A 25475-nucleotide genomic window follows, 5' to 3' on the forward strand; every position below is an offset into this window, starting at 1 on the left:
GTCAAATAAACGTTTGGAATTAGGTGGACACGAGCAGTAGCTTTGCATTAACAGGAGGTTTGCCTGAGAAGCAAATTCCCATTTCTACTACTAAATCCGCTTATTGGCGGCGATGTGCCAGTCAGGCTCAGCGCATTGCTCATCCTTCCCGACATCCTCAGGGTTAATGAACTACTGCAAAAGCCGTTTTCCCTCCAGATAGTGTTGAACTGTGCGAGTGAACAGCTGACTCCTAGTTTAAAGAACAAAAAAACAAAACAACGAAATTTAAACGTAGAATTGGGCAATTTATTGCCTTATTCAGTCGCAACCGCATGCGCTCTCTCCTGATTGTCACTGTCCTCGGTGGTTTGCATTTATTTTCCTAATTTCAGCAGTTATCAGCCATTTTTCTTTTAAAATAAAACAGTCGACAACCAGTGTTTTCACCACATGATGCTTGTTCTCATTCGCATCCTGCGTTACGTTCTTCTGGTGATAACACCCTCTGTCGCGCGGAATGTATTGCTGATTTCTTGTTAACCATGACGCGTGTGAAAAACGCTGATATCGCGGGCTATATAAGCGCCACGACCGAGCGCTGCGCCGCTCTTTTCTGCCCGGCTGCCGAGATGGCATGAAGACGTTCCTGATAGCCTTCGGCGCCGCCGCTTGCTCGTCGTTCGTCGAATCCCCGGAATTGTAACACGTGGAAAAAGCCACGCTAACCTCTTCTGCGGGGCTGCATTTTGCTATTTGCCAGGCCTCAAGAATCTGTGGCGCTGTTTCCTCCCTAGCAGGCCCGGTTATAGTAGCGTCTGTAAAAGCCTCTTAGTACTCGAAATATTGGCAGTATACCACTATGCAAGCCCACTCTGCAAGCCACTATACAAGCCTTCACCGATGCTTCGTGCTGAGGTAAGCGATAGTTGTAGCAGAATCTCGTACTGAAAGAAAAACACCGCTGACATGTTCCTTTACCTATCTTTGAGTAAATCTGGTTGATAATACAAAACTTCTTTCCCCGTGGCTTTTGATATCGGAGGCGCTTTGTGAATATGGTTTGGTTTATGGGGTTTAAGTTCCCAAAGCTGCTCAGGCTATGAGAGACGCCGTAGTGAAGGGCTCTGAATAATTTTGACCACCTGGGGTTCTTTAACGTGCACTGACATCGCACAGTAAACCGGCCTCTAGAGTATCGCCTCCATCCAAATTCAACCGCCGCGGCTGGGATCGAACCTGCGTTTTTCGGGTCAGCAGCCGAGAACCATAACCACTGAGCCACCGCGGCGGCTCCTTTGTGAACATCATGTGTGTTTGAGCGCATATTAATATTCCTTATAGGGAGACTGCCGTTGGTTTCCCACCATCATAATCATCAACAGCCTGACTACGCCCTATGCAGGAAAAAAGCCTCTCTCATATCACTCGAATTAACCCTGTCCTGTGTCAGCTGCGGCCACCCTATCTACGCAAGATTTCTAATCTCGTCCGCCCGCCTAACTTTATGCCACCCTCAGCTACGCTTCCCTTCCATTGGAATCCAGTCCGCTAACCTAAAGGACCATAGGTTATCTCGCCTTCGCATCAAATGCACTGCTCAAGCCCATTTCTGCCTCTTGAATTTGACTGGGATCTAATTAACCCCTGTTTGATCCCTGACTCACTCTGCCCTCTTCCTGTCATTGAGGTTACACCTATCACTAACGTTACTTAAGCTGAACGCTCTTTGTTAGCATCCACGTTTCTGCTCAGTAGGTGAGTACCGGTAAGATATAGCTGTTATACACTTTTTCTCTTGAAGGGTATTAGTAAACTCCAATTCATTATCTGACAGAACATGCCAAATGTACTCTACCCCATACTTATTCTTCGAGGTATTTCAATGTCGGGATCCCGATCAGGCAGTTCTAAGTAGAGTATGAAATGTGAGGCTTAACGCTCAAAAGGTGGATGGATGGAAACAACTTTATTACACACTAGGGCATCTCTTTCTCTCTTCTTTCACTCCCACCTTCCTCCCTTCTCTTACGGCGCGGTTCAGGTGTCTGCCGAGATATGCGAGACAGATACTGCGCCATTTCCTTCCCTCAAAAACCAATTTTATCGTGTGACAGCGTACACAGCTCGTTCGGTCGAAATGTGTCTCGTGTCGGAAATAATCGATGGATGCGTAAAAACTGCCGCGGAATGTTTCGGCATGCAAAACGTCGTCAACGCCAATGCTAATGAACACAATGAGCGCCGACGGCCTACGGCTTGATCGATTGGTTGATTGATTGGTTCTTAAGAAAAGGAAATGGCGCAGTATCTGTCTCATATGTATCGGCGGACCCCTGAAGCGCGGCGTAAGGGAAGGGAGGAAGGTAGGAGTGAAAGAAGAAAGAGAGAAAGAGGGGCCGTAGTGGAGGTCTCCGGAAAAATTACGAGGGACTTTAGCGGCTAAATTGGTGAAAGGCGAAAGCCTGAGTGCTGCATTCTGCTCCGCGATTGTTCACTTCACATTCTGTTGGTGCATTAATTAACTGCCAATTAATTACGCTTAAGCTTCGCCTTTAGAAGTGGAACGCGACAGCCTGTTGTAGCACTGCCACGTAGTCCACGGAACGCCACCACCCGTTCGGCGCAATGCGTTGCTCTTTGAATGCAACGCTTTTTTAGGAAAGGTTGTACGCCTTGCTCGTCGGTAAATTGGTTTTTGAGGAAAGGAAAGGAAATGTATCTGTGTGTCATATCTCGGTGGTCACCTAAACCTCGCCGTAACGGGAAGGGAGGAAGATGGGAGTGAACGAAGACACCGTATTCACTAGACGCGCCTTTGTTCATTCCTAGCCATCCAGCTCGCATGGCGGAGTGGTAGCGTGCTCGGCTCGCACTCCGGTGACCGGGGTTCGATTCCCGAGCTCGGCCAATTTCCTACTCCGTTTTATTTATTAATCTGGTCTCACTAGAAATGTTAATTAGGCTAATTGGCTAAGTAAGTCCCACTAACTTCAAGCATAACTATACTATCTCTTTAATTGGTCGCATGGTTACTAGCCAGAGTACAATTGGCCCCGTTTGAAATTCGCGCACTGTGACGTCACGACCATTTCGACCAATTGAAAAGCGTGACATTTCTGCCGACAACTTCTGCTTACAACGATGAGGCATTAAAGGCTTCCGCCTTAATAATTTCGACCCCCCTGGCAATCTTTAACGTGCACTGACATCGCAAAGCGCACGGGCGCCTCTTGCGTTTCGCCTCTATCGAAACGCGGCCGCCGCGGTGAGGTTCGAACCAGAGTATTCCGGCTCGGTAGACAAGCGCCTTACCACTGAGCCACCGAGGCGGGTCTTCACTGTCGCGTTTCTGGCACAACGTTGCCAATGGCTACAGCCAACATCTCTCTCTCTCTCATCATCCCACGTATCTATAAGCGCGATTCTGGCGTCCATTGACGCAGGGAGCCAGTTATTCGCACTTGCTTTCCTTAAAATGATTGCAGTGTAAAACGTTGTCAACGCCAACGGCAGTTAACATAATGAACGCCTAAAGCCTATAGCTTCCGCGCCGCGTTTCTGGCGGAACGTTGTCGATGCCTGCAGCCCACATCTCTCTCTCATCACCCCACGTACCTATAAGCGTGATTCAGGCGTCCATTGACCCAGGGAGCCAGGTATGTGCACTTCCTTTCCTTAAAATGATCGTAGTGTAAAACGCTGTCAGCGCCACCAACATAATGAAAGCCGACGGCCTATAGCTTCAGCGCCGCGTTTCTGGCAGAACGTTGTCAATGCCAACTTTTGCAGCGCACATCGGTCACTACCGCCAGATTAAAACGCGATTGAGGTGTCCAGTGTTCCAAAAGGGCAGTTATGTGCGTTCTTTCTGCTTTCCAAGTTCCCGCTCATTGGTTTCGCAGCTTAAAGCCCGACGAAGGTGTCCACTGCTGGTTACAAGGGACAACTGCGACGGCGACGCAGGGCTTCGCTGTGAAAAAAAACTATCTTGCGTGGTTCGGGTGTCCACCAAGATAAGTGAGACATTTTTTTGCTCATGTCCTTTCCTCAAAAAACCATTTTTCGGTTTGTCCAAAGGGCAAGGCGTCGCTCCGAACAGGCGATGGCGTTCCGTGGACTTGCTGGCAGCGGTGCAACACGCTGTCGCGTTCCACTCAGAGCCGAATTCTATTTTCGGTTCTGTCTACCGAAATTATGTCTCATTTTGCTCGGAATAGAAGTTTTGCATCTAGTATGCTCAATAATGCAGCATAATTTTTTTTTCAGCAGCTAAATGACGCAGTAATTTGAAAAAAAGGTGATCCCTAAGGTCGTCTCGGTTCACATCTCTGTGCTTTAATTTCTAAACTGACGAGGAGCACGGCAGTCTACGACTGCTTATCCGTGTACGTGCGTGCTTCTTCTCTTTTTGTCTTTCAATGTGCACGTAGCAGTGGTGGTGGCTCGGCTTGAGCCGGTCGGCAGGCCCGTGCACGCTCCTTTTTATCGTTTGCTCACTCGCTACAACACTGCACATCTTTTTGCTACATGATGTCCTCATCGCTGTTAGATGCCGTTGTGATCACAATGCTCAAGGACAGTTTCGATTTATCGCTGATTTGAGAACATTCTTTCAAATGAACTGCACGACTTATATGAAACACACATTTGCAACCTTGATGTGGTTCATTGTTCGCTTTCCTCTCTATACGCAAGCGACATCACCCTGTGGGTAACCACTGGGAACGACAGCCAAATAGAAGATACCCTTCAGCAGGCAGTTGACGCAATTGAAACTTACTCGCCGGGAGCGGGCCTTGAATGCTCGCACTCGAAATCGGAACTGCTGGTTCTTAGTGCCAAGCCACGCGGTAGAAACGCAAACCTGACCCCGCCGACCCCTCTGAATATATATGTGCGAAGACTTCCAGTCAAGGAGGTCCAAACCATACGCATATTGGGCATGTACAGCCTTTGTCAAAAGTTTAGAGCCCAGGGGGGTTTGCTTCAAAGCACTATTGTGGCGCTCTTGTAGCACTCATGGAAGTCCTACGCATCGGAGGGAGCAGGACGAAAAATCATCTTACCTTCAGTAGATTTGGGACTCTGAGCGCGCATTACGAGCAAAGCAGTGTGGCCCAGAAGCAAACCCCCTGGGCTCTAAACTTCTGACAAAGGCTGTACATACAGAACAATCTCAAAAACTCCGAAACACTCAACACACTCACTGCCACGGTCAATCAGACTGTGCGCCTAATCAGACGGGTCTCCAGCAAAAAACGAGGCAGGAAAGATAAAGATCTATGTCGACTTGTGCAGGCTTTCGTGCGGAGCAGGATTGTCTACTCCCTGCCTTACCTGCAACTGCAGCTGGTGGAAAGGAACAAGGTCGAAGCTACAATCCGGCAGGCATACAAGGCGGCCCTTGGACTCCCGCACAGTACGTCCACGGAAAGGTTGCTGGCCCTTGGGGCTCACAACACTCTCTCGGAGTTGTGCGAGGCGCACCTCGTTTCACAGCTCGGACGACTCACTCGTACGAGCGCGGGAAGGGCCCACCTATACAGACTAAAGATGTGCGAACAGCTCCCAGAGAGGGGTTCGAAAACGCAGTTATCTACGCACATCAGGAAAGCTCTTTTGATTAAACCCCTACCCAAGAACATGCACCGCACGCACCACGAAGGCCGACGCACAGCGAGGGCTCGCGCACTACACACCAAATAGCCGACACAACGTGGAGTACAGCCGGCCAAATCTTTAGCTGGCGTGCGTGACGGCCGCATTTTCCGTGTTCCTGCAGCTTATGACGGAGCAAATTTGCGAAGATATGAAATCTAAGCACAGGCTCACTAAGCTCATGCTTAATACTGAGCTTTCAGCAAGTTTTCTTTGTAACAAAATGCAGGAGAACAGAAAAAGCAGCCGTCGCGCACGCCAGCTAAAGATTTGGCCGGCTGTACGTGGACGCAGCGTGGACGCAGCGGAATGCCGACAAACCCTGTGAAAAGCGTTAGCACTGGTCGCGGTGAACGAGAATGGCGCCCCGTTGGCGGCCGCGTTGATAGAAACCACCTCCTCCGAGACGGCGGAGAAAGCGGCAATAGGCTTAGCTATAGCGAACACGCCTGCTGATATTATATTCAGCGACTCCAAAACAGCCATTCGCAATTTCGCGAGGGGCCGCATCACATCTACCTCACTCCGCATCCTTCAAAACACCTCCCTTCCGATTAGAGAAGTTGAATTGATCTGGGTCCCGGCCCACTCGTCTAATCCGGGGAACGAGGAGGCTCACGCGCAAGCCCAAGGTTTCGTCGACCGGGCAGTGTGCGCGGCCTCCGACCCTAATTTCACGAGGGACGGGTTGATCTCATTTCATGACATCACCCATCCATTTAGGCTGGAGAGACGCGCATATCCCCCTCCCCACAAATCGTTAACAAAAGCGCAGGAAGTTACCTGGCGCCGTCTGCAAACACGCTCCCTTCTGAATTTGGCAGTGCTTGCCCTCATGTACCCTGGCCAGGACGACCCAGACTGCCATAAATGTGGTGAAAGGGCCACATACGACCCCATTCTGTGGAACTGCGCCAATGATCCGCCTTCGGCGGAGTTGATACAGCTCCCTTCTCCCGAGCGGTGGGAGGCCGTGCTGGTCAGCTCGGACCCCAAGATTCAAATACGGGCAATCGAGCGGGCCAATGAGGTCGCCGCCAGCCTGGCGGCCATCTAGTACGTGTCTCCTGCAAACTGCTCTCGACGCAATAAATGTTTTACAATCCAATCCAATCCTTCCTTTGAAAAGTGCCTGAAGACCTACAAACTTAGCTCTTTTATTAAAAGATAATCTCTCTCGATTGCTTCATTCTGTTTTCTACCTTAGTTATGGATCATTTAAATGCACTGATGGCCCGCGCACTTTTTACAGCGATGCTGTTTAATCCGGAGGTTGTTCCGTAAGTCGTGCGCAGCGGTGGCTGTGTTCGGACGCCTGACAACCCCTGTCGGAGTGGACGACAACTAATATAATAGTTGTCGTCCGCTCCGACAAGGGGCGTCAGGCGTCCGTGGGTGGTACTGAAATGAACACTTGTACGTACTGGTGATTGAGTGTTTGTTGACCTTTTAGGAGGGGGGGGGGGGTGGAACTATAGACGACAACAGAGAGAACTGACGAGTATAATCACGGTAACTTAGTCGAACAAAATTCAAATAGCATCGCTGTACACGAGAGTGTAATCTGCCCTACAATTCTTTGCTCATTGATATTTATTGCAACCCTAGGCTGGCACTTCTCATAAAGCATGTACTAAACCAACTCGCCTTTTGATGGTCGGTACGAATTGCTTACAAAAGGCAATTACTTTGCGTATTTCAATATGGCCAGGCCTTCTTACTGTGCTATTCAATGTTCGTTTGCTATAAGGGACGCCGTAGTGGAGAGCTCCGGATTATTTCCACCACCTGGTGTTCAACGTGCACTCAATCTCACAGTACACGGGCCCACTAGCAATTCACCTCCATCGATATGCGACCGCTGCGGGCAGGGTCGAACCCGCAACTTTCGTGTTCTGAGCCCTGTGAGAGCAAGTTAAGCAACCCCAAAAGAGTGAAATTATCCGGAGCCCGCTATAACGTCGTCCCTCATAGCCTGAGTCGTTCTGAGAGGTTGAACCTATAAAAGCAAAACAAATGACCCATAATCCAACTTGCGGATACAATCAAACGTACAGAATTGTTTTCAGTCTTGGAGTTATATTTCATCTTATTAACCTTACGCTGTTTTCGGCTAATAGCTAGTTCGGTCTATTAAAACAAAATCTTAAACAAGCCCCTTCACATCTAGAGAAACTTGCTTACATCACATTAATTCTTCCTAATATAGGTCCCACCGCGGTGGCTCAGTAGTTACGGCCCTCGGCTGGTGACCAGAAAGGCGCGGTTTCGATCCCGGCGGCGGCGGCTGAATTTCGATGAATGCGAAATTCTAGAGGGCCGTGTACTGTGCGATGTCAGTGCACGTTACAGAACCCCAGGTGGTCGAAATTTCCGGAGCCCTTCACTACGGCATCTCTCATATCCTGAGTCGCTTTGGGACGTTAAACCCCAATAAACCAATCTTCCTAATGTAGAGCACGCATAAGCCACTGGGGTTCGGACCGCGCCTACCACAATAACAACATTGAATCATGACCGAGCTGTGCCGCTCATTACATTTTCTTAAATTGTTCAAGCTTCACCAGTGTCACAGCAGAGAAAAAAACGCGGCGAACTCGACCTCTTATCACAACTCCGCAAGCTTTCACGTCTCGCACTTTTCCATAAACTGTACAATCACCGTCGCTTTAAGCCGACTACTTCCATTGACTCTCAGTCGTCTTTCCACATCGCAATCACGCGTTCAAAGTGAAGCGCATTGCATGCCGCACATCCCATTATTTTAAGTCAGTTATTCCGCGCACAACAGTCGACTGGGTCACCTGCCATGAACCACTGTCACCGAATTAAACATATCTAAATTTCAAGAACTCATCTGCCCAGTTTATTTATTTATTTAAAATGCTTTCAGGGTCATACGTCATTATAGAGGGGAGTGGTTACATAAAGTAACAAAACATAGAAATATAAGCATAAGTTTACAGGAGGTTGCTAGTTAAACGATGTTACAAATGCATTCTGGAAATAAACGTGTTTGGTTGGGTTTATGGGGGTTAAACGTCCCAAAGCGACTCAGGCTATGAGAGACGCCGTAGTGAAGGGCTCAGGAAATTTCGGCCACCTGGGGTTCCTTAACGTGCCCTGACATCGCACAGTACACGGACCTCTAGAATTTCGCCTCCATAGAAATTGGACCGCCGCGGCCTATATCGAACCCGCGTCTTAGGGGTCAGCAGCCGAATGCCATAACCACTGAGCCACCACGGCGGCCTAAACGGTGATCATTAATCAGTGCCAGTGGTGCGGGAAGGTGATTCAACTCGCCGGATGTACGGGGTAAAAACGAATGAAAATAGGTTTTCGTTCTGATATTGGCAGTTATTGGTATTTATTCTGTTTCCCATTGTCTTGTTTGTGTAGTACTTTTTGTATTGCTTTATATATTGTACCCTGATGCATATGTTGGCCGTTGTCGATAACCGTATTATTACCGCAATATTTTTTTTTGTATGTTAAGTATATATATTATGTATTGGCCAACCCACCCATGTAATGCTCACCTTCGAGGGCCGTTAGTGGTCTTTTGAGTAAAGAAATAATTAAGCGACACAGGCACCTTCTTTCTCTTCGTCTTAGCAATTGGCTACTTTAGAAGCCATCAGCACGAACATGCACACCGCGTCACAAGTAGGGGGGCGCACTGCCCGACTACTCGGGCACCCGGCCCTCATCTACATCCAATAAATGTTGGCTCGCAACAACCGCAGCAGCAGGCCAACTCGTTGCTCGTGTACCACAAGTGGTGCCATTTTTAAGGAGGAAACCTTTAATGCCTCATCGTTGTAAGCAAGAGTTCTCGATAGAAATGTCACGCTTTTTAATTGGTCGAAACGGTCTTGACGTCACAGTGCGCGAATTTCAAACGGGGTCAATTGTACTTTGGCTAGTAACCATGCAACCAATTAAAGGGATCGTATAGTGATGCTCGAAGTAAGTGGGAATGAGTTTAGTTAATTGCTTAATCACCCAATTGGCCTAATTAACCTTTATATTCTGGCCACATAAATAAATAAAACCGAGTAGGAAATTGGTCAAGTTCGGGAATCGAACCCCGGTCTCCGGAGTACGAGACGAGCATGCTACCCACTTCGCCATGCCAGCTCGACGGTTTTGAATGAACAAAGACGCGTCTAGTGAATACGGTGTCTTCGTTCACTCCCACCTTCCTCCCTTCCCTTAATAAGGCGAGGTTCAGGTGTCCACCGAGGTATGCGAGACAGATACATTTCCTTTCCTCAAAAACCAATTTACCGATGAGCAAGGCGTAGAGAGAGAGAGAGAAATAACATTTATTGACACCCGTCAAAAGTTTGACCCGGATCCGAGTCGCAGCTCGGTCCCAGCCATGTCCTCCCCCTTAACCGTCGACCGGAATCTCCTGGATCTCGGCAGCGGCCAGGGCGAGACGGATGACAGTGCGTTGTTCTTTTTCGTCCTCTTTCAGAAGCAGTGCCTCCCAGGACTCAGCAGTTCTGTAAGGCTCTCCAAAGCTAGGACATGTCCATATCATATGGACCATGTCCGCTATGCCCTCGCAACGCTTGCACCGTAGAACCTAACGGGCGATGGCGTTCTGTGGACTCCCTGGCAGCGTTGCATGACGCTGTCGCGTTCCACTTTTAGAGGCGAAGCTTAACATCTGAACAACACATCAGTGACACAAGCAGCAACACCGCGCTTAAGGCTTTCGCCTCACCGCACCTAAGATCAACAAAGTGCCCCCCCTGAATTTTTTGCGGCAGCAACACCGCGCTTAAGTCTTTCTCCTCACCGCACCTAAGGTCAACAAAGTGGCCCCCTGAATTTTTCCGCCTTTCTTCGCACACTCGCTTACTTAAAAATGCACATTTCTTTCTTTGTTTTTCCCTCGCCTTCGGGACCGACCGGTTATCGCCGAGGTTGCCATCCTTCAAACACCGAGGGTCTTCGTGCCCCTTCCAATTTGGCAGATGAATACTCGTCGGTGCCACGAATTCTCCGCCAGCGTTGTGCCAGCCAATTTGTGTCGGCTGCGTCCTTCGCTCCGCAGCAGTCTTGTTATTAAGGCGAAAGCCTTTAATGTCTCGTCGTTGTAAGCAGCAGTTGTCGACAGAAATGTCACGCTTTTCAATTGGTCGAAACGGTCGTGACGTCACAGTGCGCGAATTTCAAACGGGGCCAATTGTACTTTGGCTAGTAACCATACAACCAATTGAAGGGATCGTATAGTGATGCTCCAAGTGGGACTGAGCTTAGTTAATTGATTAATTACCCAATTAGCCTAATTAACTTTTCTAGTCAGGCCATATAAATAAATACAATCGAGTATAAAATTGGTCGAGCTCGGGAATCGAACCCTGGTCTTCAGCGTGCGAGACAAGCATGCTATCCACTCCGCCATGCCAGCTCGATGGTTTGGAATGAACAAAGGCGCGTCTAGTGAATACGGTGTCATCGCTCACTCCCATCCTCCTCCCTTCCCTTCCGGCGAGGTTTAGGTGTCCACCGAAATATGAGAGACAGATACATTTCCTTTCCTCAAAAACCAATTTACCGACGAGCGAGGCGTAGAACCGAATGGGCGATGGCGTTCTATGGACTCCCTGGCAGCGTTGCAAGACGCTGTCGCTTTCCACTCTTAGAGGCAAAGCTTAACATCTTAACCACACATCAGCGACCACATTTTAGTTCAAAAAAGTGCCCCCCTGAATTTTGACGGCTGTCCATCGAGATATGCTAGACAGTTACTGCATAATTTCCTTTCCTCAAATACAATTTTCATTTTCTTCATTACGGGTCCTCTTTGTCTTCTTTCACTCCCACTTCCTCCCTTCCTCTACGGTGCGATTCAGGTGTCCACCGAGATGACAGAGAATTACTGCGCCATTTCCTTTCCTCAAAAAGCGTTGCGTTCAAAGGGCAAGGCATCGCGCCGAACGGGTGGCGGCGTTCCGTGGACTCCCGGCAGCGCTACAACACGCTGTCGCGTTCCACTCGTAAAGGCGAAACTTAAGCGTCATTAATTAGCAGTGAATTAGTATTCAGGCATTAATCAGTAATTAATCATTAATTAGTGATTTGTCATCACTTAGTAATTCGTACTCGATTATATGTGACGCCACCAGTGCCACAGAAGCAGAGAAAGTGGTGCGGAAAACGCTTTCGCCTCTACGCACTTTAGAGAGTCAAAGTGCCCCTGAATTTTTGGATTCGTGAGCACAGGTTACTTCCACCGGACACGCGAAAGAGAGAAGGCGACGTCCGTAGGAGAATAACATGGGTCAAGCTCTCCAGAAAAACACTAAGCGTGTTATCATAGCTACGCCAGCTGAAGTCTGATTCCTGCGGTTATCCTATGTCTTAATCTGCACGTTCAACAGATAGCGAGTAACACTGTTCCGCGCTGTTGTCAGTAGAGCAGTTTATAAACTCTTAGTTGAAGGAGTCGAAGACGTCAACTGGTCTCGATGAGGACATCGTGGCTGCTGTTCTTTGTGATTCTATTGCTGTTATGGCTATTGTGGGATGTCTTGACGCCTTTGCGCCAGGTGTCAGTGATCGTCGGTTCCGTGTGGGTCGCTCTACAACTGTCCTATAGGCTCTCCCGCTTCATCGCAAAGTGCGCCTGGGTGAGCAGGGTGCTTGGAGATGGGAAGGCTGTGCTCATTACAGGTGAGTGGAACTAATCACTTTGGTCCTACTGTTGTCAGCCCACTAAGGGACAATTTATTTTCTGTCCTGTTTGGTCATCCAACGATAAAAATTAGTGCTCAACTTACGGCCCTCAAGCTTAGAAACGGGCTGAGACGTGTTTACTTTTACTTTCTTTCGTTCGTCTGGTATTATAGAATATGTCCGCAAGCTTATTCAAGGATGTCTCAGCTGGCGCATTGGCGAGCACTTTGCGTTTTGGGTGGTGTCACAAAGACCATGTCTTAACACACGATCAGCTGATGTGCTGGAGACGTCAATTTCGTCCAGTATTCGTGAGCCCGGTTAGTATCTCGGAGTACTTCTGACATCAACTTTTTAGGATAAAAGATTAGCAGAACACTATGGTTCCCTTCAAGGAGCTCGTGCTGCAGTCCTGAGTCGGACCTGTCGCCCCCTTCTTTACAGAGCTATTCGTTATCTTTTATGATATGAAGGCTGTAGATTCCAGCCTGTGTGCTAGCAAAGGGCCGTTCTCTGGAAAAATGATCATATATAATTGCGCTTTTGAAGTGACAGAAGCAACACAGGACGGACACAAACACTTTTGCGCAATCCCAAAATGTTGTACTCTGCTTAAACAATGTAGTAGAAAATTGAATGCATGCCAGAATTCTTTCGTTATTCACTCGACTACACCAGCACGAAAATCTGATATAGTTGTTTAGGGGAGGAAAGATAGCTTTTATCTGATGATAATACGCGCCACAGCCTGTTCGCACTGAGGCTCAAGCCGTAATGACTTCAGCGTCTGCAGGTGCCTGCAGACATTTTCCTACTATTACTACGCATGTTGGACTACGTATAGCAGATGCTTCACATACGAGCGCTACTCTGTCGTATAACTCTGTCGTATAACTGTCGTAGAACTCGTTCAAAGGAGCTGCTGTACTACGCAGGATGTGACACGGGCTTCGGTCACCGTCTTGCAAAGCGGCTTTCCCGCAAAGGCTTCCTCGTCTTCGCCGGCTGTCTCAGCTCCAAGAGTGACGGAGCCGAAGAACTAAAGAGGCTTTCCAACGTAAAAGTGTTGCAACTGGATGTCACTAAGCAAGAAGACGTCGACGACGCCCTGGATGTCGTTAAGGAGCACTTGGGCGACAGAGGTCAGTCTGAGAGCTGTAGGGGATGAGGGTAAGCAAAAACGAAAGGCACTTGTTCTGTGACGGCTGACACTTCGTCCTTGCCATGAGCTAAAAGATGAAGAGGGGAAAGAAAGAAACGAAAACATAATTGCAGATAAGATGGTCTCGTGCATGCTCCGTCATAATTAACACATGCGTACTCCGGTCCGTTGTGTGGCAAAACACCCTACGCCTGCAGAGAGCATGCACCCCTTCCGCCAGCTAGAAGTACTTGAACAGAAAATGCAGCCCTTATACAACCAAATTACGTGCCCCATTTGACTCTTTTCAAACGGTGACAATCGTTAAACCGGGCCTAATTCAATGCCATCAAAATAAGTAATCTTGCATTCGGTATTTGTAGCACGGCAAGTATTTTTACCCAGACAAAGACGATGGCCGTACGTCACCATTCAATTCCTGCCGTCTAACAAGTGTTTAGTAAACAAAGGGGTATAAATGTCCCTTTTCCATGAACCACATCGCATCTAGATATACCTAGTCCGCGAGATATTTTGAGCGCAGCGCAGCAGAAATCGAGAACTGATAGTACGCGATCGTTGCAGAAGCCGGGCGAAATATTTTTATACATATTTTACTCTCTATTAAGTCACATTACACTCGGTATTAATATTGTTATTATATTGCGCACGACTTGTGCGGCAATAAAATAATGATGTTATTATTATGATTATTTCTCCTGCCATTAGCAGTAGTAGCAGTTATTGTTCTTGAGTATCAAGGCAGTGTTTCGCCGAAGAATGTGGTATCCTGTGATTGTTTTATCCTGGTACGAGGGCATTTTGTTCAAAACAACCGAATATAGGCTATGCAGTGAGGCTACAGCTGCGGCTTGACAACAACCGCGCGGTCGGAACACGGACAAGAAAGATTGACACCGTCCGTCTTCCGACCGCGCAGTTGTTAAGATGTGTAACCAACAAGCCTGCCACTATATATTATACAGCTGCGGAGGTGACAAGTGCGTATTGTAAGATACGGTTTGGGCTTGACTGGCCACCTAAAAGGGCGCGCTGTTATCGTATGCGTCAAAATGTCAGGTAATATATGCAGTTGAAACTTGGTGTCAACTGCCGAAGAGTTTCGCCCTCCAAGCGAATGCGCAAATAAGCCAGAAATGTTGCAACAGTTTATTTTTTTTAAAATGTTTGCCTCTTGGCTGATTTTTCGACAGGACGACGACGCACTAACATTATAGAACATTATAGGTAGCTTGTGTCTGACATGTTCCTGTTTTCAACCTCGGAACATCTACAACCTTATGAAGTATGCAAAGCTCGGAAAGACAGAAAACACGAAGGACAACATGTGTTTCCGAGCGCTGCAGACTTCATAATGAACAGCCAACTTGCCCAATCAGCTACCCTCCTCTATATCGTAAATTGAATAAAGCAATGCACGGGAAGTTGTTTTTCGTGTCTCCACTCTTACGACCACCATTCTGGTGAATCGAGTTCCTGTTTCGAATCGTGAGTTTTATGACCACCATTAGAGCGGCTTTTTTTTTTTTAAGGAAAGAAGGCAATGAAAAAGTCGCTATATTCTTTTAGTTTGAACCAATTTGACAACTGGGCAGCTTTAATGCTCATTAGTGAGGAAATTAACAGTGGTGGCAGGAAATTACCAGATGATCAGTATGTTCCTATGTGCGGCAAACCCTCCTGTTTTGCGTCGTCGTTACTTCATTAGCCGATATCTCTACTAAAGAGCAGCTCGAGATAAAAGGTTACGTTTTGCTTCATTTTCACAAGTGTCTATCTTAAATGCATGCGGAACTTTCGAGGACAAAGGTTCACGCCCGAACCAACCACGCACAATATCTCGCTAACCCGCTCCTCTCCCAAAGGCCAAATTTTCTTTTCTTCTCAGAGCTTCGCTTCTGAGGTAATAGTAAGATCAGGAACATAAAAATGTGTAGCGTTAGCGATAATGTATCATCCATAAAAAATAATAAACTCAATATGCAGCTGATTTATGAAACATAGGAACATTTTTGTGCACATGAATGCAGAAATGCAGAATTCTCGTTGTATCGCATGCGCGAGCAGTTCTCCATATTGTGAGGACAAAGTTTATGGTGGTGTCTGGTCTTGTCTACTCGGTAACAGGAAAAATATGGGACGAAATTATCTTATCGTCCCGTGCTCACGCCTATTAGGGTATTCAGGCCTCATTCAGCCTCCTCTCCTCTTTCCCTCTCTCTTTCCATGTCCATAATTTCTAATATGCTTTTTCAATGGGCGGTTGCTATTGCGTTCCGTTAGGCTGCAGATGAGGAAGCGTTTTACTACACCGATTACTGGTTCTTCGATATTTTTATGAAAGCTGATTGTGAGCGTCGTGGTACATACATGCAAGGCTACTGGTACCGTTTCGAGTAAGACACAAGAAATGAACACGTAAACATACATCTATGCGACACGAAGACAGTGTAATGGCGTGTGTCAATGTATTTCTCTGGTACGACATATGCTTTCATTTGGATCGCAGTACTGTGGTCTGTGGTTGCAAATGCTGGAATTGGAAGCGGCGGCCTCCTTGAATGGACAACGTTGGAGACCGTTGCCAATATCTTCGACGTCAACGTGTTCGGCGTGCTTCGCACAGTCAAGAAGTTCCTGCCTCTGCTTAGGAAAAGCAGAGGCAGGGTAGTGACGATGGCCAGCGGACTAGGTAAGAATTTGTCAGCCGCTTTGTGTCTTCTGTGCACAAGAACAGCCGCTATAAAACATCAATACCTCTACAGTAACCGAGAGTTCATCTCGGATGATTTATTCCTCCAAATGTTATTTGCCGTCGCCGTGAACGCTGAGCGATTACGAAGAGCGGTCACGAAACTGGAACGTCTATTCGCAGGTGATGGTGTGCGAATCAGTAGTTAAAAGAGTAACACCGATAAAGATAATACCGAGGTCATAAATTGTAGGTTATCACAGTTAACGCCATGCAAACTAAAGCCTATATCTTCGTGATACCCCGACTTCGACGCATCCCCTATGTCTCAGGCTTTTATCATGTTACCTGTGACCACATGCCACACTAGTGGCCCAAACTGAGTAGGCATGCTAAAAAAAACGAACTTCGTAGCCAATTTTCATAGCGCACCGCCTGAGCAAATGAGGCAGGAAATCTTAACGACAACTTCCCCCAGCCAAAGCAGTCAGAAGCTGGCTTAAAGAAATCTTCGCACCACTCAAAGAAATACAGTAAATGAAATAATCGCATCCATTATCCTCCTCGTTCCAATCTTTGCCTTTACCCGGATGTTGCCAAGGGAGGCTAGCTGGTTGGACCGGCGGTAACGCCACGTTTCAGGCTAAAGCAATTCATGATTTCTTTTTTATTCAACACACTAACCACAAGGCAAAACTTGGGCTTGTGGTATAATGCAGAACGCCGTGTAGGCTGTTTCCATGCACGAATATGAGCTGGCTCCTGCTCTTATTGGCGTCCTTGAGGAACTTGGAAAAGTCTTCCTCCGGATGGTCGCAAGACGCACTTCCTGTTTTATACCTGTCCTTGAAGCCCTGCTCTCTGCACTCTATACATACAAACAGAAGAGGCTAAATACACACCTGCCTAGCATGCATTTTAACCACTACATTATCTCGGGAGTGTTGCCAGCATACGACATGTGATGCTGCTTAGAGAGCGAAAGATCAAAGCAGGAAGTGGCCGCAATAAGATGGAATTTGATCGTAATGAGGATAATAGCGTTGATTGCAAAGCGAGGGAAAACGTATAATGGTATGGTAAAAATGGTATGGTAAAAATAAAAATGGTATGGTATGTAGGGTTTGCCGTGCGAGTCCTGTAAATTGGCTATGAGTGATGCAGTAATGTAGGAGTCCCGAGGTTCTCTGACCTGCACGGACATCGCACAGCATACAAGCGTTTCGACATTTCCCCTCGGTCGAAATGGGCCGTTTGTGTTCCATTCATTGGTCTTGTACTCAGAAGCTGGGCCATAAAGATGCAAGCCACCGCGTAGGGTGTTTAAGGAAAAAAGGCCGATGTTTGTACGAATTTACCTGTTCTTGATATACTTTTGAAGCGACATGCAAAGACAGGCGCAGATCCACCTCGGTGGTTCAGTGGATGCGACGTTGGGCTATTGAGCCGGAAGTCGTGGGCTCGATTCCTGGCTGCGGCGGACGCCCTCGGATAAAGGTGAAATGTAATAGAGGCCGGGTGCTGCGCGATGTTAGCGCACGTTATTGCCACGTAAAAACCCGTAATCAAAAACTTTAAAAAGGTTCACACGAAACGATATTGACATAACAGAATTCTATCAGTACTCCAAATTCGGCTTAACTCTTAAAGGGCTATGAAAGCACTGTGAAATATTTATGTGCTTTTCAATCACTTTAATTACTGATCATCTAGATGACTACAAGTAGGCCTCTTGCGTACTGTCCAGAGAAAAGTGGCGTACACCACCCGCTGTCGCATAGCTCGATGCTGCGGTGACGCCTTGCGTTGTTTTCACCAAGCAGGATCGCATTGAATCGGAAACAAAGAAACTGTCATCTTCTAAAAAAAAAACGGTTACCTCTTAGAATTCAATTAGACAAGATTGACGCAGTAATGTAAGCTAGTGGATGCCAAGGAATTTTTTTCTCAGTGCTATTCATCACTCTTTATCAGCGTATCATGACTCACAGTTGGTTCAGAAAGATTTATTCATATTTCTTTAATGAAAATCCCTCCCGAATGCAACGAGGAAGTTCACTATTTTCCTAATAATACCGAAGGCAAGAGTTTAAGCAGGATAACAATAACGTTCGCTGAGATTGGTGATTCTGTGATTCCAGAGCGTATTCCATATAATAAACACCCTGTATAGCTCAATACGAATCATTATAAATAAGTGGATTCCTAGAGAGGGTAAACAGCTTAACAGTGAGCGCGACAAAGTCAGGTGGCCGGAGGACATTGAGATATTACGCGGGTAATGTGAACGCTGCTGGCAGAGAAAGGGTTAACTGGAGGTGGGCGAGCAGCGCCACTGTCCCGCAGGAAACGTAGTTGTCCCGTATAGGAAAATTTTTAGACAGTCTATAAAATGTCAATAGACTTCTGTCTATAAAGTCTATAGGTTCTCTATCGACAAATACTTGAGAACAGTTTATAGGCAATACAAATGCTGTAGACAACCCATGGACAGTTTATATAGATTTGTGTCCTCTTCCTTTGTCCGTCGTTTTGTTTCGCGCTGTTCCCTCCCACGATGTAGATTTATGGCCATACACTTTAAGTAGACTTTTGTCTATAGACAGTCTATATACTATGGATAGACAAAAAGAAACATCTATCACAAGGCAATAGAGTCCACAAGAAGTCTATAGACTGCCTATAGACCATTTTTAAGTGAAGGCCAATCAATGACGGTGGTGATGACGATAGGTCAGGCCCTGGCATTTCCCCACCTTTCTTCTACGACTGCATGTCGAATCCCCTCCGTGTCACCTCACCGACCATAACGTATTCGTCTCTGTACGACCCACTCCCACTTCCTTGTTCAATCGACTTTGTCACTCCCTTACAGGCCGCTTCACTGTGCCCATGACTGTACCGTACTGCATGTCCAAGAGTGCCATTATCTCCATGATGGATGGCTTCCGTAGAGAATGCTATGGCAAGGGTGTCGACTTCATCACTGTCGAGCCGTCGGCCTACAGGTAGTTGCATGGTTCACCAATCCACGAATCTTTGACCACTTCCGAGTTTTCGGTAGGAACACGGCCAGCAGGTTCAATGTTGTTTGAGCACTTGTGCAAGGCCATGGAGGTCCATAATGCAGCGAATAGTTTATATTCAGTTATATCGTTTTCTCTGCATGTATGTGTGTGAGTGCGCGCGCATGTAAATGGGATCTAGTATATACCTGAAAATAGTAATCCTCTCTACTCTCTCTTCTTACTGTCTACTGTCTCTGTTTTGCCCTTCCTTTTACCCTCACTGTCCTTTTCACTTCAGCCAGCTGCAGATTAGGTGTCAAAGGAGCAAGCGTTGGTGTAGGCGGCAGGCAAACACCGTTCACCTTTCTTCCTTTCGGTTAATATTTGTTCGTTAAACCACTACGCCACTGCCACCATTACCAAGTTAATGCAAAGCCAGCTATTTTTATTTTGTTTCGTGAAACCAGGGGGAAATACTGCAAAGCTCTGTGATGACATTTCAAAGATAACGCAGCTGCCTCTACCGTCTACATTCGAATTCTTGCGCCGCGCCTTTCTACGTTACTGACGACTACTTGGGCAAATTTTTTAATCGTTCCTTTGGCCGAGTTTTTCCGTGACTCTAAGCCTTCTAAAAAAAACTTACTTGTTATCACCTCTTATTATTTTCTTATATGCTTTGCCATGTAGGTCTTTGCTAACTAAAGGTTGTTTTCTCAACTCTTTTGCATAACTTTGCTGCGCTCGTTCTTCAGTCTTTTGTAGTCCTTATCAGCCCTTATCAATTTTACAGGGCCATTTTTTGGCAGCTCTTTCCGCGGTAGCCCCCCACCGATATTCCCTCTTTTCTCCTACAATTATACAGACGGATTTCCTCTTCCTGTCTTTGCCACCTGCCAATGGCAGCGAGGCGTATGTGGTAATGGTGTCATTGATTAGGGTCGTGTCATAATGACAACATTTAGCGCAAACGACGGTCTTTTTTAATTTTAAGACCAATCATTAATTAAGGCCAATTCTCAATGCATTATATTATTGTCTGTTCCAGGACGTCCATCGTTACGATGTTCCACCCTTCCAAAGACCAGGTGATGCGGGAATTCAAGAAGCAAGCACCGGATGTTATCTCTGACTACAGCCAAGAGGAGATCGTCGACTGGTTGAGAATGACTGACGAGTTCTCGAAGGCGCTTATCAGGGACGACCCAGAAGAATGCGTCGATGTGATCGAGATGGCAGTCACCGAAACGCACCCGAAGATCCGCTATTGGTCCCCTTGGGGAAGAGACTATTCCTACTTACTTTTGTTCACCTCCCTCCCCGTCGAGGTCGCCGACACTTTAGTCAGCATGATACGAAGGGTACAACTCAAGATGCTGTGATAGGACTGTGATAAGCACTGTGATAAGCAGCCGAGAAAGCCAGAATGAACTCATTAACGGGGACTAAGAACCACGTTGCTGTTCATCGATCCCTCTATGCGCCTCATGGCTACCCGGGACTAAATTTATCTCGTCCGGGAGTAAGCTTTTTTTTTGCTGACCAAACGCTGTATGTAGGCAGCAGCACTTGTAGTTATTCCCGAAGGGACGATAAATCGCTTACAGTGCAGGAAAGACAGAACGAAGGCCCCTGGTCTGTCTTGTTTATTCACGTTTTTAGTGCCAACTTATGTAAGACAAGGAATTGCACGCTAAAATTTACTCCACGCTGAAATGAACCCTTAATGTTTCCCGCTGCATAAATAATCGGCTTCCTGGATACCCGGATATACTTTTCAGGCTGCGTTTTTTTTCCTTTTAATTGAAATAGAAAGCGGCGGTTCGCGTCGAGCAAAGTAAACTACCATTCTTACTACTAAATCGGGAACTCGTTGTGATGTGCTAGTAAAACCAAACATAACTTACACTTCCCGGCATTCTCGTGGTGGAGAAACGAGTTCAAAAACCCATTCCCCCCCCCCCCACAGTTTTGAAAAACACTGCAGGGAAACACTCCTTAACCCCACAATTCGTCCATTTTAGCAACAGAATTTCTTTTAAAGCAGAACTTTTCTCTTTAATTTATTTACCTTTATTTTCTGTTCCTTTAATATTACCGGCAGCTTTGGAGAATGAACAAACACTACAAAGGCTCAATACTTTCTGTATTGATAAGCTGTTTCGTTTGGAACAAAGCTTTGTTTCTAATCAGCGCTTGCTCTGCTTCATATTCATGCTTGTTAGCATAATGCGAGAGAACTCGCCTACATTTATGCACTGCTGCACTTCGAACCTGTGCATCGGCTTCAAAGCGCAATTAAATCCTGCGAGGAAGAGCAAGGATAAACGTAACGTGAGTCGTTAAATTGAGACGACAGAAAGGCACAAACGAATACAGATTAAGTAAACAGTGAGGCTCCGATAACATGCGTGACAGTCCCGTTCTCTTCCTCCTAGACAAGGAGATAGTCCATCAATAAAGATTTTCATGCCTTTGCAGAAAAAGCTTATCAGAAGGCAAAAACATAATCGCAAGAATTTTAATGCCCCTCAGTTATTCAGTTGGGCATAACAATAAATTAGTCTTTTTTTTTATTTCTGTGATTACATAACGAACTAATAAAGCACCCTGGACAACGAAGGCGACTGCTGCCAACTTTTACTTTAAAAAGCTGTATCGTGCTGCGCAAACAATTGATATCCCTGAAAATTTCCTCCGTAGTATATCTTCGAACCAGTATAGACCTTATGCAAAATTGCTGCCATCTGTCGGAGAAAAGAAGAACCAGTGGAAATCCGCCATGTTGGAGGATGACAGAAGCTCGTTCCGCCTCTGCTGTCTGGATTTAGGCGTGCCCTGCGTTAGCTTCCTTACTGCTGTGCTGGCTCGAAAATCTTATTTACTGTCACTTGAGCCTGTAAACATGACTGAATGGTCAGTCGACGTGTTTCTGCTGCCCAAGTTTCTAAGTGACTTCGCAGACACTTACTACGCGTCCAAACCACTTTCCGAAAGCCACCGAGTACGGAGCTACAAGTTTTTCACGGAGTCCTACGTCAGTCTGCCGACACTGAACACCAAGAAATGTACGAAGCAAGTGTAATTTCCGTTTACGGCTATAAATGTGCGCATTTCGGTCTAGTTTGAATCAGTTTTTATTTGGTTCGATACTTTTTGCGGACGGGCGTGCTGCTTGAATTGCTGTTGTTGTGGTTGCGTTTTCTGTGTGTTGTGTAGGCACCGAAAGCAAACGATAGTAAACTTCACGCTCATGTTGGTAGTGTCGAAAAAAGTGGCCTCTAAACATGCGACGCTTTTCATTTTCCTTGAAAAGTTCATACAGCATTTGTTTGTTTGCCCTAGTGCTCTAGAGCCCCTAGTTTGCCCTAGTGCCCTAGACCGAGAGAGAAAACATTTTATTATTATTACCGGGCACATAGACCCCTGGGTCGCCGCACGACCCCACTACACAAGTGCTTACCATTCTTGGACTATCGCGCCGTTAAAAAACGTAGCCCGTGAATGCAGCAGTGTCTATGGTTTTACCACGACGAGCAAGCAGTTGTGCACTGATATTTTTGGAGGATTCTACATGCGTTATGCATTCCCGCTACTAGTTGGAACTATGGTACCGCTTGAGCGGCTGCCCTTACGGTCCTTTCTTTTTTTTTTTTACACACAACACACGGTTTCGTGGAAACCGGCCGGTTCAGTGAAATCGCTACACGCATACAAGCCGTAGCTCCACAAAATAGGCACCTTTCCCTGGTCTAAGAGAAACGATTGACTGACTTGCAGAGCGCAAACGTTCTGTGCCACGGGCACTTGACCCTTACTAGTGTTTCCGTCGAAGCAAATATTCGCACTAAAAACTAACGCGTGTAACCGCTGGGGCGGATAACTCTAGGAGCGACGGTTCTCACAAAGCGCGGCCCGTACCACTGAACAGCTGATCACGATTACTCTCTTGCGAGGCCGATAATCGCAGCACTTCACGGGAAATCGCAGCAGAAAAACAGCTTTTGTGTGATAATTTCTTCGTGTCAACAAAGCTTATTTCTAATTTCATTTGCTACATGGCGATAACGAAATGTGTTGCGCGATGTCTCGACATGTAGCGACGGTTCTGCAACATTTGTGCCGCGGACGTCGGGGATCGCAGTCCAAAAATAGAAATGCGCTCAAATCAAGCCCTCTTGCCTTTTTTCCCTGGGCTTCTTTGCGACCCTTCTGCGTACAGCAAGGCAATGAGCAATATGTGAGGATATTGAAGGCGGTGAAACTCGAGCGCGCGCGACGAGCGTGTACCAGTACGTGCCGTGAATCCGGCGGCTATCCTCCAACATGGCGGAACGCGCGCGGCGACCGCTAGATGGCAGTGCATTTCGCATAAGGTCTATTATATGCACAATAAAGTTCTGCACATTCCGTCAAATAAAACATGGCTACACAATGCTCCCTGACTTAAATAAAGCCTCAAACTTGGAAACTGCTTGCGATCGGCGCCTGTTTTTACCTTGAGTTCAATGGGCGAGCTCGCCGTTCAGCAAGCAGCTTGCGTCTGGAGCGACCCCTAACGGCGGATCTAACCCTTGGCCTGAGGAGCGGAAAGGTGGGTGCACCTGGTCTTTCTTTAGAATTTCGATGTACGCAAAGATCGAAAAGTGAGAGTGTAGTTTTATGGGCGATTTCTTTAATCGTTAATTTCTCGCTTCCTAGGGCCTCTTTGCGGCGGACCTTTGCTTATTATATGCACAATAAAGTTCTGCACATTGTGTCAAATAAAACATGGCTACCCTATTCTCTCTGACTTAAATAAAGCCTCAAACTTGGAAACTGCTTGCGATCGGCGCCTGTTTTTACCTTGAGTTCAATGGCCGAGCTCGCCGTTCAGCAAGCAGCTTGCGTCTGGAGCGAGCCCTAACGGCGGTTCTAACCCTTAGCCTGAGGAGCGGAAAGGTGGGTGCACCAGGTCTTTCTTTAGAATTTCGATGTTCGCAAAGATCGAAAAGTGAGAGTGTAGTTTCATGGGCGATTTCTTTAATCGTTAATTTCTCGCTTCCTAGGGCCTCTTTTGCGGCGGACCTTTGCTTATTATATGCACAATAAAGTTCTGCACATTCTGTCAAATAAAGCATGGCTACACAATGCTCCCTGACTTAAATAAAGCCTCAAACTTGGAAACTGCTTGCGATCGGCGCCTGTTTTTACCTTGAGTTCAATGGCCGAGCTCGCCGTTCAGCAAGCAGCTTGCGTCTGGAGCGACCCCTAACGGCGGATCTAACCCTTAGCCTGAGGAGCGGAAAGGTGGGTGCACCTGGTCTTTCTTTAGAATTTCGATGTACGCAAAGATCGAAAAGTGTGAGTGTAGTTTCATGGGCGATTTCTTTAATCGTTAATTTCTCGCTTCCTAGGGCCTCTTTTGCGGCGGACCTTTGCTTATTATATGCACAATAAAGTTCTGCACATTCTGTCAAATAAAACATGGCTACACAATGCTCCCTGACTTAAATAAAGCCTCAAACTTGGAAACTGCTTGCGATCGGCGCCTGTTTTTACCTTGAGTTCAATGGGCAAGCTCGCCGTTCAGCAAGCAGCTTGCGTCTGGAGCGCACCCCTAACGGCGGATCTAACCTTTAGCCTGAGGAGCGGAAAGGTGGGTGCACCTGGTCTTTCTTTAGAATTTCGATGCACGCAAAGATCGAAAAGTGTGAGTGTAGTTTCATGGGCGATTTCTTTAATCGTTAATTTCTCGCTTCCTAGGGCCTCTTTTGCGGCGGACCTTTGCTTATTATATGCACAATAAAGTTCTGCACATTCTGTCAAATAGAACATGGCTACACAATGCTCCCTGACTTAAATAAAGCCTCAAACTTGGAAACTGCTTGCGATCGGCGCCTGTTTTTACCTTGAGTTCAATGGGCGAGCTCGCCGTTCAGCAAGCAGCTTGCGTCTGGAGCGACCCCTTACGGCGGATCTATCCATTAGCCTGAGGAGCGGAAAGGTGGGTGCACCTGGTCTTTCTTTAGAATTTCGAAGCACGCAAATATCGAAAAGTGAGAGTGTAGTTTCATGGGAGCTTTCTTTAATCGTTAATTTCTCGCTTCCTAGGGCCTCTTTTGCGGCGGACCTTTGCTTATTATATGCACAATAAAGTTCTGCACATTCCGTCAAATAAAACACGGCTACACAATGCTCCCTGACTTAAATAAAGCCTCAAACTTGGAAACTGCTTGCGATCGGCGCCTGTTTTTCCCTTGAGTTCAATGGGCGAGCTCGCCGTTCAGCAAGCAGC

At 46.9% G+C, this 25475-nt stretch overlaps 1 protein-coding gene across 2 annotated transcripts; it reads left to right on the top strand.

The window, feature by feature from the left end:
* Positions 1–482: 482 nt before the first annotated feature.
* LOC149330600 (D-beta-hydroxybutyrate dehydrogenase, mitochondrial-like) lies at positions 483–23660 on the top strand. 2 transcript variants are annotated; one of them, XM_089561223.1, is made up of 6 exons: positions 483–897; positions 12260–12333; positions 13272–13478; positions 16008–16190; positions 19066–19198; positions 20247–23660. In XM_089561223.1, the coding sequence occupies exons 1-6, from the start codon at positions 842–844 to the stop codon at positions 20578–20580; spliced, it is 987 nt and encodes a 328-aa protein (XP_089417349.1). In that variant the 5' UTR covers positions 483–841; the 3' UTR covers positions 20581–23660. The 2 variants fall into 2 exon arrangements, with proteins under 2 accessions (XP_089417349.1, XP_089417348.1); XM_089561222.1 differs by lacking the exon at positions 483–897 and having other exon boundaries at positions 11974–12333.
* The last annotated feature ends 1815 nt before the right edge of the window (positions 23661–25475 follow it).

Source organism: Amblyomma mixtum, chromosome 9 (genome assembly GCF_055824585.1).
Source record: "Amblyomma mixtum isolate Tamu chromosome 9, ASM5582458v1, whole genome shotgun sequence".
Lineage (NCBI taxonomy): Eukaryota > Metazoa > Arthropoda > Arachnida > Ixodida > Ixodidae > Amblyomma > Amblyomma mixtum.